The sequence below is a fragment of the Sprattus sprattus genome (assembly GCF_963457725.1).
Source record: "Sprattus sprattus genome assembly, chromosome: 8".
NCBI classification, from domain to species: Eukaryota; Metazoa; Chordata; class Actinopteri; order Clupeiformes; family Clupeidae; genus Sprattus; species Sprattus sprattus.
This window is the reverse complement of record NC_137927.1, coordinates 17,681,780-17,698,958: the sequence shown is the minus strand read 5'-3', so window position 1 is coordinate 17,698,958 and position 17,179 is coordinate 17,681,780. Positions and strand designations below refer to the sequence as shown.

At 47.2% G+C, this 17,179-nt stretch overlaps 1 protein-coding gene across 7 annotated transcripts in view; it reads left to right on the top strand.

Annotated features, from left to right (window-relative positions):
* The window catches only part of madd (MAP-kinase activating death domain), a 49,224-nt gene extending 32,048 nt beyond the window's left edge, over positions 1–17,176 (top strand). For 3 of the 7 annotated variants that reach the window (XM_080843871.1, XM_080843868.1, XM_080843869.1), the window contains 16 exons: positions 348–554; positions 3,544–3,635; positions 3,807–3,890; positions 5,145–5,303; positions 5,482–5,602; positions 6,322–6,384; positions 7,168–7,288; positions 7,386–7,491; positions 7,595–7,705; positions 7,789–7,896; positions 8,145–8,309; positions 8,663–8,735; positions 8,934–9,040; positions 12,627–12,696; positions 14,836–14,882; positions 15,103–17,176. In XM_080843871.1, the coding sequence (XP_080699997.1) occupies positions 348–554; positions 3,544–3,635; positions 3,807–3,890; positions 5,145–5,303; positions 5,482–5,602; positions 6,322–6,384; positions 7,168–7,288; positions 7,386–7,491; positions 7,595–7,705; positions 7,789–7,896; positions 8,145–8,309; positions 8,663–8,735; positions 8,934–9,040; positions 12,627–12,696; positions 14,836–14,882; positions 15,103–15,216 (1,748 nt within the window). In that variant the 3' untranslated portion in view covers positions 15,217–17,176. The remainder of the gene's footprint in view (positions 1–347; positions 555–3,543; positions 3,636–3,806; positions 3,891–5,144; positions 5,304–5,481; positions 5,603–6,321; positions 6,385–7,167; positions 7,289–7,385; positions 7,492–7,594; positions 7,706–7,788; positions 7,897–8,144; positions 8,310–8,662; positions 8,736–8,933; positions 9,041–12,626; positions 12,697–14,835; positions 14,883–15,102) is intronic. The other 4 variants (XM_080843870.1, XM_080843873.1, XM_080843872.1 and 1 more) reach the window with 4 other exon arrangements.
* The last annotated feature ends 3 nt before the right edge of the window (positions 17,177–17,179 follow it).

Here is a 17,179-nt window from a genome sequence, read left to right as displayed (position 1 = left end):
CCAAAAAAACATAATCACTGTAGATTGTTGAATGTTTTGATTACTTTTTGGCAACACTTTAAACCGCCTTTCCTCTTTCTTCAGTCTCTGTGGGCTCTGAGGACCTTATGTCATAATCCCATACATTTCCTGTTGTTGTCCTGACTCCTCCTGCTGCTGAACTTCAGCTCCGGGCTTCAGAACAGCTCTGTCAAACCTCTGTCTTCTGTATTCTGTCTTTTTCTTCTTCTCTTTTTCCTCCCCTTATTCTCTCTGTCCGTCTTTCTGTCTTTATGTCCGTGTTTGTTTGTTTTGTCTTCCCTTCTTTCCCTTTTCCTGTCTCCCCGCTGTGTCTTGGCGCTCCACAGAGCCCGAGAAGCGAAAGCGCAGCCCCATGGAGGGCGCCAGCAGCCCGGGCAGCAAGGAGAGCCCGTCGGGGCGCATGGAGGGCGCCCGGGCTGCCGGCGTGCTGCTAGTGCCTCGGCTCCAGCTCCACCCGCCCTCGGCCACCGGGAAGGGGCCCCACCACTTTGATACCCGCAGTCTGAACGAGGAGAATTTTATTGCGTCAATTGGTGTGTACTCCCCACCCCGCCCTGCCCTGCATGCCCCTACAGACTCCGGCTTGTTGAATGGAATCCCATCCCCTGTTCCCCCTGGCCTCGTCCCCCACGAGGCCCAAGGGGGAGCTGTCTCCTTATATGTCACTACCGTGCTCCTTCCAGATAGACACTGTCTCATTCTATGCCACTAAGTGGTCTACACCTGTTCAATTGGATTGTACTATTTAAAGTGTTGATTTGTTATTATTTAGCAGCATGAATTCTTGATAGTAGACATGCTTTGCTGCAAGGGATGAACTATAACCCTTGTAGTTGGTGTAGGCACACTGGGGGCATATTGTGACACACTGGCCCACTGGTTTGTGTTGACTACCCCCTTGAATGTTCAAAGCGTGCTTGTGTTGTGTTACTTAGGAGTCTGTTTGGTCAGACCCCCCCGCCCCCACTAACCTTGTGGATGCATGTTAGCGTAAGTTTCTGTTTGAGAGCCAACCCCAGACCTGCAGCCTTGTGCCGAAGAGATCGGAGAGGTTCTGGCCAAGGCCCGGCCCCTCCAGCATGGCCCCCCCCCCCAGAGCATCTCTCCCCTGTAAACAGCCCAAAGACGTCAAGAAAGCCTCAAAAGTTCACGCCTTTTGGGGTTGTCTTTTGTACAAGCATGGCCAAGCATGGCATACCAAGCCAGCCTTGTTGGCTCTGATGTGGCACCTGGTTTTTGGGCCTGTGTACAGGGAACGGACGTCCAGTTCCACCCTTCTCCTGATGTCCACTCTCATAAACCTCCACTCCAACTCTTAACCTACTTGCTGGTTCTGTTTGGAGAGATGCCCCTTCAATTCTACGGAATGTCTTTTTTAAGTTTGCACACCTCCCCTTTGGCTTCTGCAACGCCCCATTTCACCTACTGGCTGGATGGCTGGACTCACCCACTCACCCTCATCTCACGCCTTACCGCAGCTGCCTGAGTGACACCTCACTCCCTGCCTCTGGAGAGCCCCCCTTCCCCAGACAGCTAGCCCGTGTCAGAGGGCTCCTCTCTGGGGCTAGACTTCCGATGAGCCAAAGCCTTTTTGACTTTCCCCCTCTCCGGTGGTTCTCCAGTTTCAGGGTGATCTGGTGTTCTGGATGTTTTGTCATGTGTCTTTGGTAGGCGCGGAAACCTGTCGGTTGCTCCTCTGGGGCGACTGAAGCACAACTACTCATGAAACATTACAAAACGTCCTGGAGTTGAATGATGCGCACCGTTTGTTTTTGAAGTCATTTTCTGTTGGTTCATTAAATGCTCACCCAACCATATCTGCCAGTTCCAACCAGCTCTCTGACTCTCTCTCTGTCTTTCTCTCCTTGCTTGCAATGCATCTTGGGTAGAATTGTGGAGCAAGCACCAGGATAACAGAAAGCAAAATGCTTTGGAAAAGGAACAGAGTAAGATTCTTCATGCGCAAAACCGAACTTAGACTCCTTAGAGTCTTTGCAGACCACTCCACTTCCCCTTGACTTCCCTGTCTCTCTATACTCCTCAGTGCCACTTTTCTCTCCGACACCAAGCTGTGAACAGATCAAGTAGTTGCTTCAAGCAGTAGAACTCCTTTACTAGACTCTTACCTGATGCCACTGTTACTAATGTTTAGCAATCCGCTCACGTCTTCCTTGGAGCCTAGGCTATTTCATGTGTTCTCCCTCTCCTGTTCACCTGAATAATTCATTACCATATAAAATTCTAGTTTCTTGCTATTGCTATTACACTAGTATCACAGTGGGCTGTTTGTCAAGTTCTTTAGCCTAACCCACTGATTAGATAGCTTTGAGATGAGGCCACCCATAGCATTGATGTCTAGCGTTTTGTGTCGCTGCCATTTTTACATCTGTAGATGTTCTTAAATGGTGCGAGGTGCCTTATGCAAAAATATTTTCCCTCCCTATCAGATGATGGACATCTCTAGCAAGTGGTACTGTTGGTATCTCTAGTATGTCTTTTGAATAGTAGTGGTACCTCAAGAACGCTCCATCTTTCCTAGTTCCTGTTGCACCTCATCTTGTGTTAGGGAGGTTTTCTCTGTTTTGTGTTCTTCCCACATAAACGTCCTCCTGGTCAGATCGATTAATCGATTGAAGATCCATAGGTTATCTAGGTCTCCTTTTCCCCTTCCTGTTCACCTCTGAGCCTTTACTAAAGGAGTGTGTTTGCCAAAACAAAGAACTGGTAAGCTTTAGATGAAATTGTGTCATTTTAAGGTACGGGGCATGATGGTTGTGCTGTCCTGTTTGAATTTGAGTGTCTGGAGTGTTCAGCAGCCTCATCAGACAATTATATTGTTTTCAGTAACTGCTTCCAGTAAGTTTGTATGTGTGTGTGTGTGTGTGTGTGTGTGTGTGTATGTGTGTGCTCCTTTTGTCTGCGCATATTACTGCCCTTTGTGTCTGTCTGTCTGTCTGTCTGTCTGTCTGTAAGTCTACTGCTGAGTGAGTACTGTGTTGAGCTAATGGCCACGATTCCCCATCAGTGTATTCTATTGTGTTTTAATTTAGCTTTGTCCTTTGATTGAAACTGTGTCCTCTGCCTGCCTCTGCGTATCCTTATGACTGCCAGCTGTTTGACAGGAAATGAGTTAGTAAAGGCAAATTGAACTGAAATCTCTGCAAAATGCTTGAATTCAGTTTAAAACTCAGTATTTAGACAGCACACATACATTTATAGAACAACCCACAGGCATTTGGAGGTAAAAAAGGGGCGTTTGACAATGTTAACCCTTTGTAAGGCCCTTAATGTGGCTCAGGATCACTAGTGCTTGATTCAATTGAATCCAATTTTATTTATATAGTGCCATAGCAATACAATTGTCTCAAGGCGCTATACAAAGCCCAGAGCCTGACCTGCTTAGATGCCTCATCAGAGGACGTGTTCATTGCAAGGAGCCTTAAACACTGCCAGTCGTGATCTGTCCAAGGAGGCCGTGCAGAGGCACACTGGGCAGCCATGTTAACAGCATCTCTTCCACAGGGGCTGAGGGGGCCAAGAAAAGTGGCGACACAGAGGAGAAGAAGTCCCAGATCAGTGCAGACAGCGGCCTGAGTGTGACCTCTGGTTCACAGGTGAGCTGAGCTGGTCTCCAGGCCCAAGAAGAGGCTCTCGCACTCTACCACTTATTTTCCTCTCGCCTTTCATGTTCTTTTCATCTCTCAGGTCTGCCGTCTTATTATCTCTCTCCCTCTCTCTCGATCTGTGCCTTTGCTTCTTTTCCACGTCTCTCTTGGGACCTCCAGAAGAGCGATACCGAGTCTGTGGCCAGCTCTAAACCTCCAGCGCTATCCAGGAGCACCAGTCAGGACTCTGAGGCCAGCACAGTGGTAGGGCACGGCCAACAAAGAGAGCTCCTACCCAGTTCTCTCTCTCTCCCTCTATCTCTGTCTTTCTCTCTCTTTCCCTTTCTTTATTCCTCCCCTCTCACTCTGTTTCTCTTCCATTCCTCTCTGTCTCTCTCTCTGATTTCTGCTCCCTCCCTCTCTCTCTTTCTCCTTTCACATCTCAACTTTCTAAATTCAGTTCCTGTTGTTGCATCATTTCCTTTCTATGGTTGCAACATCTCCCCAGCTCAACTAGCCCCCTCAGATCTGTCAGAACTTTGACTGATTATGTGTGCCTCCTGCATCATGCTCCCTCTGAGTCAAAATCCCCCACCCCCCACCCCCTGTGCATGACTCCGCATTACGTCTCCTGTCCAACTCGCTGCCAGGGTGGCATATCCAGCCCTCTGCTCATAATCTTAGTCACGTTCTCACCCACCCCCTCTCCCTCCCCACACCGCAGTGCCGTCACAGCTCTTTGTGGACCATCATTTGCTTCCTACGCTTTTGCTGCTCACGACCTTCAGCTCCAGCCCATTGTTTGCGTTCGGAGCGCTTTTTATTAATTATGCTGAATAAATTACCCTCAAAGAGAAAATGGAGCGACTGTTCAGCATTGGCCAACGTTGATGTGTCAGGATCTCGGTGGCTGTGGATCAGCATGTTGATATTTTGTCCTTGAGTCGTAATTAAGTTATGACTGCGAGTGCTCTAGGGGGGTGGGGGGTTGGGATGGTGGACTCATCTGAAAGAAGCTGCACACAAGTCTAGGGGGGTGGGCTGGAGGCCTCCAACGTGTCAGATTTTATTTACTTCAGACTGATTGATTTAAGTCACGAATGACTCGGCAGACTGCTGCTCTCCACGGACTGCTGTACGAAAAGAGGTTACAAATGTCGTGAGATGACTCAAGTTAGATTAGTGACTCAAGTAAGCTTTCAAGCTTCAAATGAAGAGGCATGTTCATTTGCTAAAACATATACTATGAACCTACATCACTAGAAAGGGAATACATTAATACTTAGAATTGTTTGTGGGGCTGTTCTAGAGCATAGCAAAGAGAGGTTTCTTTGCCCCAAATAGTTCGGTAATTGAGTTACAGCCAGCTACAACATGCCCCTTTGTAAAAACCCTGGCTAGAACTTTGCATTACCCTGTTTTCGTATGTCATACTACAATAGGAGACTGACAGACCCTCCCCCTATGGAATATACACACGCTTTGGCCGTCTCCTAACCCTGTCTCTATACCTGGCAGGTAAGCAACAGCTCAGGGGAGACCCTGGGAGCGGACAGCGACCTGAGCAGCACAGCAGGGGACGGTCTTGGAGCCCGGCCCGCCCCACACCTCAATCTCTCCAGGGGCACCCTCTCCGACAGCGAGATCGAGACCAACCCTGCCACCAGCGCCACCTTCGTGAGTGGTCTATGCCTCATAACTGCGGGGGCTCTAACTAAATGGTTCAGCTTTCTCTTTTTCTCTTTAAATCATTTGGTGTAGGGTTTCTATGAGGAGCCATGTTAAGTGTTCCGGCAGTTATGTTGATGTGGACGATGTGAGTGTGTTGTGATTGGCTGTCTGGTTGTTTCCTCAGGGCAAGACCCATAAGCTGAAGCCTGGTCCAAAGGAGCCGGCGAGGGTCATGGCCAGAGGAGGGCCAGCACCTCCGCTGGAGGATGTCAGCATGAGGATCTACCTGTGTGAGGGCCTGCTGGGTAAGTAACCCTAATCCTCACCCCCTCAGAACCCAGTCAAGTGCCATTGAAGGGAGGATCATTTCAAATGCTGGCCTTTTCATTTGTGAAATACTGTCACACTACACGTCAGATTTTAAGACCTTTTTAAAAGCAGTGTATGGTGCCATTGCGTTGATATGACTTTGACTGTTTTTCTTTACTGTACAACACAATAGTTGAAGAATCCCTGTATTTCCACTCACTTAAGAGACTTTGACGTACTAATTGTGTATGCTGCTGTGAATCAGTCTGCTATGTGTTTCTCCCATCAGTCATCCGACCACATCACATGTAGGTCAACCATTTGACCCTTCGTGCGTATAAACACAGAAAGTGCTAATAAACACAGAAAGTGCTATAAAAAGCAGAATTTGGAGGTGCCGTTTAATGCCATTAGTCATGTTGTTTCCTGTTCTCTCAGCGCTCTTCTTTGTGGTTAACCCGCTTCTGTTATTAACACACATGGTCTGTTATTAACACACATGGTCTGTCGCCGCCCTCGGCTCGCTGCTGGCTAACCCACTGTCTACTCGGTCCCTCCTCTTCTCCATCTTTCTCTGTCTCCATTTTTTTTTCACTTCACTTTTCCTTCTGTTCTCCCTGTCCTTCTCTACTACCCTTTCTCTCTCTCTCTCTCTCTCTCTTTATGCCCTCCCTCTCTCGGTTTCTGCCTCTTGGCTCTCGGGTCGCCGGGGCAGGGCGGGACAAGAGCTCCGTCTGGGACCAACTGGAAGATGCTGCCATGGAGACCTTCTCCTTGAGTATGGCTTACTGCTTATCTCTCAGCTCTGGGTGTGCTTTGTGTTTGTGTTTGTGTGTGTGTGTGTGTGTGTGTGTGTGTGTGTGTGTGTGTGTGTGTGTGTGTGTGTGTGTGTGTGTGTGTGTGTGTGTGTGTGTGTGTGTGTGGTTCTGTGTGTTTAGGTAAGAGAGGGGGAGAACTGAGTGTGTGTGTGTGAGCATGTCACTAAATGATGCATGTGTTGTGAGCGGCTCCTGCCCTAGCTGCTGGTCTTTCTGTCAGCCGTGCTGCATGCCTTTCTGTGCCCTCACCTGCCCTCTTCACTTATTTATGATGAGTATCGACCCAGAGCAACACTGACAGCAAACACTGACACTGCAGAAAAGCACTGCAGGGGGAGCTCCAGAGCGGCTCAGGAGTACAGTGGTATATTCTGCTCCTGCTATTTTAGAAAGCCTGTTCAGAAGAGGACCTGTAGGTGTGTGTTAACAGTGTGTTCAAATCCTTGTTAAACTGGTGGCTGGGGTGTAGTCGTACTGCCTGCAGTGCATGCCAGGGAGTTTGTGCATGAGGGTGTTTTGTGTGAAAAATAAGAAAAGAAAATGTGAAGATGATGAAAAATACTTTTCTGTATGAGGCATAAATAGATATCCTGCTGCACATCTAAAGGTATGTGTGTGTGTGCGTGTGTGTGCAGAGACATGAGTAAATGAATAAACCAGTAACTTAGTGTATTTGTTGGGGAGAGAGTCTGTTGAGCATGCTTTACATGCGTCCGATCAGCATGCATAATGTGCTCCTGCAGGCAAAGAGCGCTCCACTCTGTGGGACCAGGTGCAGTTCTGGGAGGATGCCTTCCTGGATGCCGTCATGCTGGAGAGGGAGGGCATGGGCATGGACCAGGGCCCGCATGAGATGATCGACAGGTTGGTGACCTTACCCCCCCCCTCTGGAGTGTTGCTAAAAGTCATAACACAGTGTGGAAGCCTTGCTGATGGCATGTCGGTGTGGCCCGCGCTACAGGTACCTGTCTCTGGGCGACCATGACAGAAAGCGCCTGGAGGATGACGAAGACCGGCTGTTGGCCACGCTACTGCACAACATGATTGCCTACATGCTGATGATGAAGGTATGGCACTGCGCTGGAATACACATGTGTCTTTCATCCATCCCACGGTGTAGGGGCTTCCTCATTGATTGTGTGTGTGTGTGGGTGTGTTTGTGTGTCACAGGTGACACCAGGTGATGTCCGGAAGAAGGTGAGGCGTCTGATGGGAAAGTCTCACATTGGCCTGACTTACAGCCAGGAGATCAATGACATTCTAGACCGCCTAAATAACCTGGTAAGGAGCTTCTGTGTCAGTCAAGTTTTTTTTAAGACAATTGTAGTCTACCTGCTGTGCTGATTATCTTCCCTGTGCCTCAGAATGGTCGCGAGCTACCCATCAGACCGAGCGGCAGCCGCCACATTAAGAAGCAGACGTTTGTGGTGCATGCTGGGACAGACACTACAGGGGACATCTTCTTCATGGAGGTGAGAGCAGTCATCAGTACAGTCAGCCTCCAAACTTAAAAATGTAAGGTGTCTAAAAGACTAATCAATTTCAGAATGATACTGGTTAAAATCGCACTATGCAAGCTGAATCACAATTGTAGCATCCTTTTTCCTTGTGCTTATGTCCTTTGATCACTCAGCCAGGGATCATGGAATCGTCGTCTGACAAGAGTGCCGCTCTCTGTGATGAGCATGTGTCATGCTGTCCGTCTGTTGTCTTCCTGCAGGTCTGCGACGACTGCATCGTGCTGCGCAGCAACATTGGCACCGTGTACGAGCGCTGGTGGTACGAGAAGCTCATCAACATGACCTACTGTCCCAAGACCAAGGTGCTGTGCCTTTGGCGACGCAATGGCCAAGAGACCCAGCTCAACAAGTTCTACACTAAAAAGGTACAAATCCCCACAGAAATACATGAATGTTAGAGCGACCTGTTCTTACATGACTTTTGTATATACCATAGCAAATACTGTTGCTGTAAGAATACATTAAAAAAAAAAGAATCACATAAATTAATCTGTGTCCGTGTGTATAGCTAGGATTTACATTTAGCGTTATAGTTCAAATGTAGTTCCTGTTTGAAGAAGTGGTGGTTTGAATGCCTTGAATGCTCCCTGATTGTATAACTGAGTTTTCTGATATTTAGGTTTCACTAAGATGTCCTGTCTGCCATAGTGGCAGTACAGGTGCAGAGGGTTCTCTGCCATTCTTCATGTGTTGCGTTCTTGTTGATCTCCCCCCACAGTGCCGTGAACTGTACTACTGTGTCAAGGACAGCATGGAGAGGGCCGCTGCACGTCAGCAGAGCATCAAACCAGGTACCAGGGGATGTGTGAGCATGGATTACTTAATGTAGCACACAGCGAGTGCATATCCACTTAGCTCCGTGCTCTACAGGGAAAGAGACTTGTGAGAGAGTGTGTATGTATGTGTGTGTGTGTGTCTGTGTGTGTGTGTGTGTGTGTGTGTGTGTGGATAGAGAGAGTCTGAGTGATGTGGTGTGCGTTGGGTTCCAGGACCAGAGCTGGGGGGTGAGTTCCCCGTGCAGGACATGAAGAGCGGTGAGGGAGGGCTGCTGCAGGTCACGCTGGAGGGCATCAACCTCAAGTTCATGCACAACCAGGTAAGGAGGCCCGGCCCCCAGCTGCCGCTGCCCGCCGACTTCACCTCACCTCATGCACGCCCCCCCCCCCCCCCCCCAAATCCCGCTCCTTCAGCTCCAGTTACTCAACCCTCCCTCATACTCCAGTGACACCCCTCCACGCTCCCTCTCCTTCTCTCAGATCTCTCGCTTTCCTCTCTCCCCGCTTGGCACACTTCCTCTAAAAACTCAAGATCAGATCAGTTTTTTTTTTTTTTTTTTAAAGATGGAGAGCCTATGCTCTTTCTTCAGTAGACTGAAAAACCTTCTGGGGTGGGGGATGTGATATTGATCAGCCCCATGAGTTGTTAGAGGAAGAGCTGATTTTGTATTTTGGCTTCCTATAATTTGCCACTTTTGTTATTATTTATCTACGTTGTCACTTGCAGTTGTGTGAGTGTGTGTGTGTGTGTGTTTGTGTGTTTGTGTGTGTGTGTGTGTGTGTGTGTGTGTGTGTGTGTGTGTGTGTGTGTGTGTGTGTGTGTGTGTGTGCTGTATGTGTTAAATGTGAGCACATTCAGCATATACTCTCTGTCACTAAGAAATCCTCTTCAATGTGGGGCCCAAAACCATACTTTCAGTGTACTGAATGTGTGAGCAGGAGTGGCTGTCGGTGTTTGAGTGATTGCATTGTTATAGGGGTCCCCTTGTGGAGAGATCATTCAGGCAAACGAGACACTGTGTAACTGGAATCTTGCGAATTAATCGTTTTGCCACTACGCTATGTTAAGCTCAGTCGGTTTATTATCATCTATTAAGCTGCACAGTGTCATTAAAATAGCTTCCCACCTTGTAGGCAGCCATCTTTGTCATTTCTTTCCCCCTGAATCAAGTATATTTAAAAGGAGCTCTGTGTGTTTCATCAGCCATCCTACCACCCATACAGCCCTGTCCGCCATAATAACCAGATGAGGCGGTGGGGTGCAGTTGGATAGTGTGCAGGTTTATGATTTTCCCATTAGCAGAGTAGTATGAACTTTCAGGCACCTGTAGACTTTGCCTTTGCTAAATAGTTTCTACATGAGCTTAGCATTGTCTGTCCTCAAATTAATGTCAATCATATAGTCATTCATGTCTATCATATTAATACAGTGTAGTAATATTAATAATGCTAAATAAATGCTTTTGTGCTAACTAGACATTGTTAAGTGTCAGAACATTCTTTGAGATCTGTAATGGCTCAAGGTCTTTTCTGCCTTGAGAAACTCCTTGTAACATAGTAAACATTACAGTTAGTGGAGAGGGTCTCCCAGTGCTTGAATTATATCCCCCCTCAGATTGTGTCATCGTCCCAGAGGTGGATTGGTGTCCCAGTAGGCCAATGCAGCTTGGGCCGGATATAATGTTCATTTAGAACCTTTCATTTTAAAAACAGCTAACGGCCAGGCAATAAAGCAGGGGCAGTGGAATTTGAAGGAAGAGAGGTGGCTGGCTATGGCCAAAGCCAGGCAGAAGAGCAGGCGTGTGATGGAGAAATCAAAGAGGGGCAGAGTGAACGTGAGAGGAGCGAGGGACAGAGAGAGCAGGAGCAGGAGGAAAGGAAGCAGTAAGGAAGAGCAGCTTCATGATTAATAAAGACTTGAAGGGAGGTAGTGTGTGCCATGCCATGATGCTGATCATTTATTAAATCACTGAGAGTCGATGACGATGACAATCATGATCATTTAATCGTAACGATATTTTAAATTGACACGTCACCTACTGCTGGCGTCAGTGAATGTTAAATAGCACAGAATACGGTATTTGGGTAAGCATCTTTGTCACCTTTCGCACCCCAGAAACAACCCATAAAAAGTGAAATCTTAATCTGCACCTTTGTGCATCATACAGCAGTGATGCAACTATCTTTTGGTACATTAGTCAGACATTGTGTCATTGTGCCAACTTGTTTTCCCTGCAGGTATTCCACATAGGTCCTATAAGTGTGGGTAGTTATGGGCTGCAGTGTATGTACTGAAATTCATGAAGTGTGTCTGCGTAAGTGTGTTAAAGAGTGTGCAATTAAAAGATTGTGTGTGTGCATGTTTGTGTGACTGCTGACTATATGTACTTTCACTGGTGAAGGTGATGGCCGTGTGTGTGTGTGTGTGGGCGGGCGTGTGCGTGTGTGTGTGTGCGCGCGCGTGTGTGTGTGTTTGTGTGTGTGTGTGTGCATGTGCGCATGCGTGTGCACGCGCGTGCGTGTGTGTGCGCACGTGTGTGTGTCAGAGTTGAGTAGTGCCTGCTGCCCTCACGCTTCTCAGGGAGTCTGGAGTGGGTGCCAGCCCTCACTGCTGGAGGAGGAGGCATGGAGGGCAATGGGGGTGGAAGCAGGGCAGGGCAGACCCAGAACAAAATCACTCTCACTCGCTGGAAAAGGTTAAGAGTAATCCAACGTTTGGACTTCTTTTTTTTTTGTAATCCAGTTACCTATACAACATATGGGTTGATTTATTACTATAGCTTTTTTGGGGGAGGATTCTGTTCACTATTGACCATTGGTACTGATGCTAGTTTAGCTTGGAGGGGAGGGTAGTTAGCCTAACGGCTGCTAGAGCGCTGGAGCGGGTGTCTCTTTTTTTCTCGTGCTCTTCTGTCCGATAATAATCCAAACCGTTTCTCTCCCATGCTCTCTCCCCCTGCAAGGAGCGGAAGGTACACGACTTCTGCTGTCTCTGCTTGTTAGCAGTACTTCTTCTTCTGTTCTACTGTTTATTTATGTTCCTCTCTTGGTTTCCTTTTTCATCCGTAGCTCTATGGCAGACTTCAGTTGTTGTGACTCTTTGTCTCTTTTATTCTTTTTCATGACGGAATTTCCATGTGTGTATTACATGGGCCACATGCAGTCAAACTGTAGGGAAGTGAGGAGACTACTCAAGACATAGCAGCCCAGTGTTTTATCCAAAGGGAAGAAACTACTCAAGACATATCAGCCCAGTGTTTTATCCAAAGGGAAGAGACTACTCAAGACATATCAGCCCAGTGTTTTATCCAAAGGGAAGAGACTACTCAAGACATAGCAGCCCAGTGTTTTATCCAAAGGGAAGAGACTACTCAAGACATAGCAGCCCAGTGTTTTCTCCAAATGGAAGTCCACAGCCATGTTTATCCATTCGCAAGATTAGACTGACTGTAGTTACGTATCCAGAAGATCCCACTGGTGAGATTTAGCCTTCCCAAATAAAGATGAATGCCTTCAGGGTCTCCAGAACAGTCATTTCATGTAGACAGGATAAGAGGAGAGAACTCCCAGCATACACCAGCATGTCATTGAGCTCACCCCTGCCTCCCCATCGAGCCCCATGCCCATGTAAGCAACTCCACATGGAAACTTCCACCTTCTACAGTCCTTTTCTTTTGTAGCTTTGAAGAGCTTGCTTCTCACGTGCTGTCTTCCGTGTTTTTTATTTGTTATTTTTGTGTCATAATTTTTTGAAATATTACTTTCCTCATAGTTATTTGAGTTCTTTTTTGACTGTTCTGACTGTTGAAGGTTGTCATCTCTCTGAAATGTTTGGTTTGGGCAAGTGACATTGAGTAGCTAATGGTCTGTCTGTTCTTTTTTTTTGTTTGTTTTTTCGTTTCCTAGGTTTTCATAGAGCTGAAACACATTAAAAAGTGCAATACTGTGAAGGGAGTCTTTGTCCTGGAGGAATTTGGTAATTACACCATTTTGATTCTAGGTCTGTACACGACACGGCAGTAACTCAGGTCCCCTGGCATGCAGTTGGGACACCAATGCATTCAAGCGTACCGGTTAGCATTAGCCTGCAACAGCACATTAGCTTGTGTGTGCTAGCTTGTGCTTGGCATGTGTTAGTGAATGAGGTAAACTCTTGACTGTCCCACATGGGAGTTTTACTATGGTATTTGATATTGTGATAGAAACATTTCCACTACCTCAGAGTCTTAGATCACTACAAACCCAGCCAATCTGACAGACAACTGATTTCAGTTAAAGTCCTCATTTACGAGACAGAATTTATGATCACAGTCTCCATAATGTTGAGGAGAGGCAGGCTTGGATACAGTTAACTAAAAAAGAAAGAAAGAAAAAGAAAGACGCACACACATTATGCATCTTTGTCACGTAGAGTTAACAACAGTTGAATCAGCCACAGCTGTAGTTGTCTTGCCACATTTAGAAAAGTCAATTTTCTGTTAAGGACTTCAGAAGAGAATCAGGGTCAAATCCGCCAATTGGTTATTTCTCAACTTGTTAGAATTGCTCTTGGCAATTACATTGGCAAGTCCTTGTGCAAAATGTTGTCACTTCAGTTCACCTCTAGGATGTATTGGTCTGAGGGCACTACAAAACTCATATGGAGTTATATGAATCCTTTGGGCGCTGCAGGTGCAAATGATGAGGGAGAGAAGTGGTCAGGTGGAGGTGAAGGGCACAGGCCTGTAGGAGCGGACAGGGTTACTGCCGTGTCTCTGTGCTTCCTTTTATTTTTCGTAATCCGTTCCCTCATCTTTGCTGCTATGAAAACCTTCATTCTCCTGCAGGTAAAGTGCTGTCACCTCTCTCTCTCTCTCTTTCTCTATCTCTCTCTTTATCTCTCTCTCTCTCCTTCTCTCGTTCTCTCCCTCTTTCTCTCTATATCTCCTTCTACACTCTCATTTGCTTGTCTGTCTTTGTAATTCTATTCACTCAACAATCCGTGAGCCTTCTGTTCGTCCACATCATGGCTTTTTGTCTTCACCACTGCACCTTATCTGTTGTCTTCCGATTCCATGTCAGCTCTTGCTCTCCCTCACTGAGATCCCTTCACTCACGCTGTCTTTAAAGACCACCATACCCCCACAGGCACCCCGGAACAATCAACGTCTCCTTCTTTCCTTCCTGGTCCCTCACGATACTGCCCTCCGCCTTTCCCCCCCTTTTCTTTTCTCCAGTGGGAAATTATCTGGGGCTGTCTTGTATCTCCCAGCCACGGTTTGAGGGTTAGGGAGGGGTGGAGGGTTCCTTTGAAGGTTCAAGGTGCTTGTTTGCATGGCCTCTGAATGCAAGTTCACCGTTCTATTCTGCTGTTGGTAAGACAAGCACATGACCGTGGCTCTTGGAAGTCGACTAAAACTGCTGCTGTGGTGTTAATAGGGGAAATCATTCTATTCCACTTTTCTCGCTGCCATGGGCCATGTCTGTCCACCTAATGTGTGCCTACATCACCCCAGGGAAGACCAAGCTGGCAATCAGGTCAACACTATAGAAGTATAAACCCATAAGGTTCCCTGGTAACAGCCCTTATTCATTGACAGGTGACTAGCAATAAGCAAAGCAAAGTCTGCCACAGATGAACTAAAGCTAATTTAATAACTTTAATAACATACTATGAGCAAGATCCTAAGGGCCAACATGGGTGGGTCAGCACAATGCTCCCACACACCATACAATAGCTTCATTTCATGGGTGACGGACTTGTCTCGTTGGTCTGCTCTTTGCCAGTCAATGAAATGAAAAGGCCCCTTAGATCTTGATCTGTGCTCAATGAATGGACCTGCATGACTCATGGCATCAGAGATGCACCTCACCACAGACAGCCACTAACCTGTCAGCACGGTTTCTCCTGCTCTCTCTCTCACTCTCTCTCTCCCTTTCTCTCACTCTCTCTCTCTCCCTTTCTCTCACTCACTCTCTCTCTCTCACTCTCTCTCCTCCCCCCTGCAGCTCTCCCTCACACTCTCTCCTTCTCCTCTCTGCTTCCTTCCCCTCCTCCTCTCTGCCTCCTTCCGTCCTCCTCGGTTTTGACACACTGTTGAATTCTGTGTTCTGTTTCTCGCACCTGTGGTTGTAGTTCCTGAAACTAAAGAAGTGGTGATCCACAAGTACAAGACGCCCATGGTGAGTGCTACGTGCTGATGAAACACAGGAACAACATCTGAAGTACATTTTCATTGTGTGTCGCTATGTTCTTAAAAGCCAAACAGACAGTTAAAGTAGAGAGACTCAATGAACCCCAGAGTACAAGACCAATATTTGACATGAACGATCCATACTTTGCTGAGAAGAATAAAAGACTCTTTGCTTGTCTCTCCATCCCTCTTCCTCCTGGCTCTCGCAGGCACACCAGATCTGTTACTCGGTCCTCTGTCTCTTCTCATACGTGGCGGCGGTGAAGGGGAAGGAGACGGAGGGTAAACCCAAGCTGCTGTCCCCACGGCCGCTGGCCAGCTAGTCTCATCCCATCCCACACACACACACACACACACATACACACACCTCACCCTTGAGTATCCTCCTCTCTCCAGCACAATTCCTCCCCCTCAGTTCCCTTACTTGCTAGACACCGCACACCCCTTCAGGCGCCCCTGCCAACCGCCCTCGGAAGGACTGCTGCTCAAGCTACTCTCGCCATTCCGTGTCCAAACGTGCATCATTAAAGCCCTCTAGACCAGTCCTGACTGCATCACAGCTAGACCAGTGCCCACCCTTAATCCCCCCTTTAATAGCACAACGTCCTGTGGGCATTATATGAAGCCCGTGGAAGCTCACACTACTGCATCCTTCTCTGTGCCAGTACCGTCTCCATATCCCCCTGCCCTCCAGGTTTGTTGGTTAAGTGGGCCCCTCCACATGAGGCTCCTCTGGGGTCTGATCATATGATGTCTTTCTGGAGAAGGGGGTGATGAGACTGGCTACGCTATTTAAAATCAGGTCTTGTCCCGTTGCTGTCCTCTTGTATTGGTCAGTGTCTGCGTCCTCCGGTCCCCTTGTCAAGTTTCTGTGGCCTATCATTGTTTTGTACACAGAGGCCCTACACTTGCATGCAGGTCCCATGCATAGCCCTGCGAATCAACAAAGGCATGCCCAGGAGTATAAGCCCTTGCTCAGCTTAAATCCTCTCCTCTCCTTGACCCCCCCCAAGCCCCCCCTCCCAAACACACACCCCAGGAACACCTCCTCCTACCCCTCTCCCATTTCTGTCCAGAGACTATGTGATGAATATTCTATGTGCTAAGTGGTACTGTAAACTTCAATCTGTACAGTCTTAAAAGCAGGATGAAACCTTTAAAGATGGACTCCAGCTCAATGGTTAGCCTCGAGTTAACCCGAGTTAGCCTCAGCCAAGGAATGACAAGAGAGTCTTTCTTAAAGGTTTCATCCGTCAAACTCCATCTGCTGTAAAAGTGGTCCAAGCTGTGTGTAACCCTTTAGCAGTGCCCTGTGAGAGCAAAACTACTGTACTAGTTCTACTGTAAACGGTTTCATGTTTGTGGTCAGCCGTGATGAATTGCATGTTATGCTAAAAAAAAAGAAGAAGTAAAATTTCAAGAAAAAATGCTGTATATTTCACTTGAGCAATGTTTTAAAAGAAACGATAAAACTAATGTTACAAAAATTGTGGTTGACTTTGACTAGATGTGCAATACTACTTATAGGGGGCGCTGAGACGTAAGGCCCCAGTCATTCCTGCTGTAAGAATGCGTCTTTAAGCCGTCCTGATTTTGTTGAGAAATCAATGAGAACCACTGTGTAGAGTTAAAGCAGAGCTTGAGAGAGAACAGCTTGACATTGGTGTTATGAACTGCAGGGGAGAGAGCTGTTTTTGGAGACGCATTTTTTTCTTCGTCTCTGACCCCCGTAGCTGATAAGCTCAGCGTACACGTCCGCTTTGTGCGGTAGAAGCTGAAACCGAGCCCCCAACCCTGTGTACGGTGTTTGTGAGGGGACAGATAAAGATGGAGATCTGTTCAGAGGTTGCACCACAGATTGGAATTATTAGAGTAGTGTAAACCCGTATCTTATTTTAACCCCTTTGTAAATCCTTTTCCATTTTTTAACAGACAGACTAGGTATTGTCTGAGATGCTCCAAAGTTTCCTGTAAGTGGTAGTTGTAGTCGAGCCCAGTGGACATTTGAGCCGAAAACCCAATCGGACCGCTAAAAATGTAAATAATCCAAAAGTCTCGTGTCAGCAGGGGCAGAAGAGTTTCCAAAAACAGATCTAAAGATGGCCTGTGGTTCAAAAGAGAAGTTGTGGCAATGAGAAATATAAGCGTTTAACTGCTGAGTCTGTGTTTCAAGACCGTGAGTGAGCGTGCAAGAAATCACGATATTGGGTGTAAATATTTCAGTGTTTAAAAGAAAAAGTATTTATAGAACCTGTACAGCTTTGGCAATATGAAAATAAAACATGT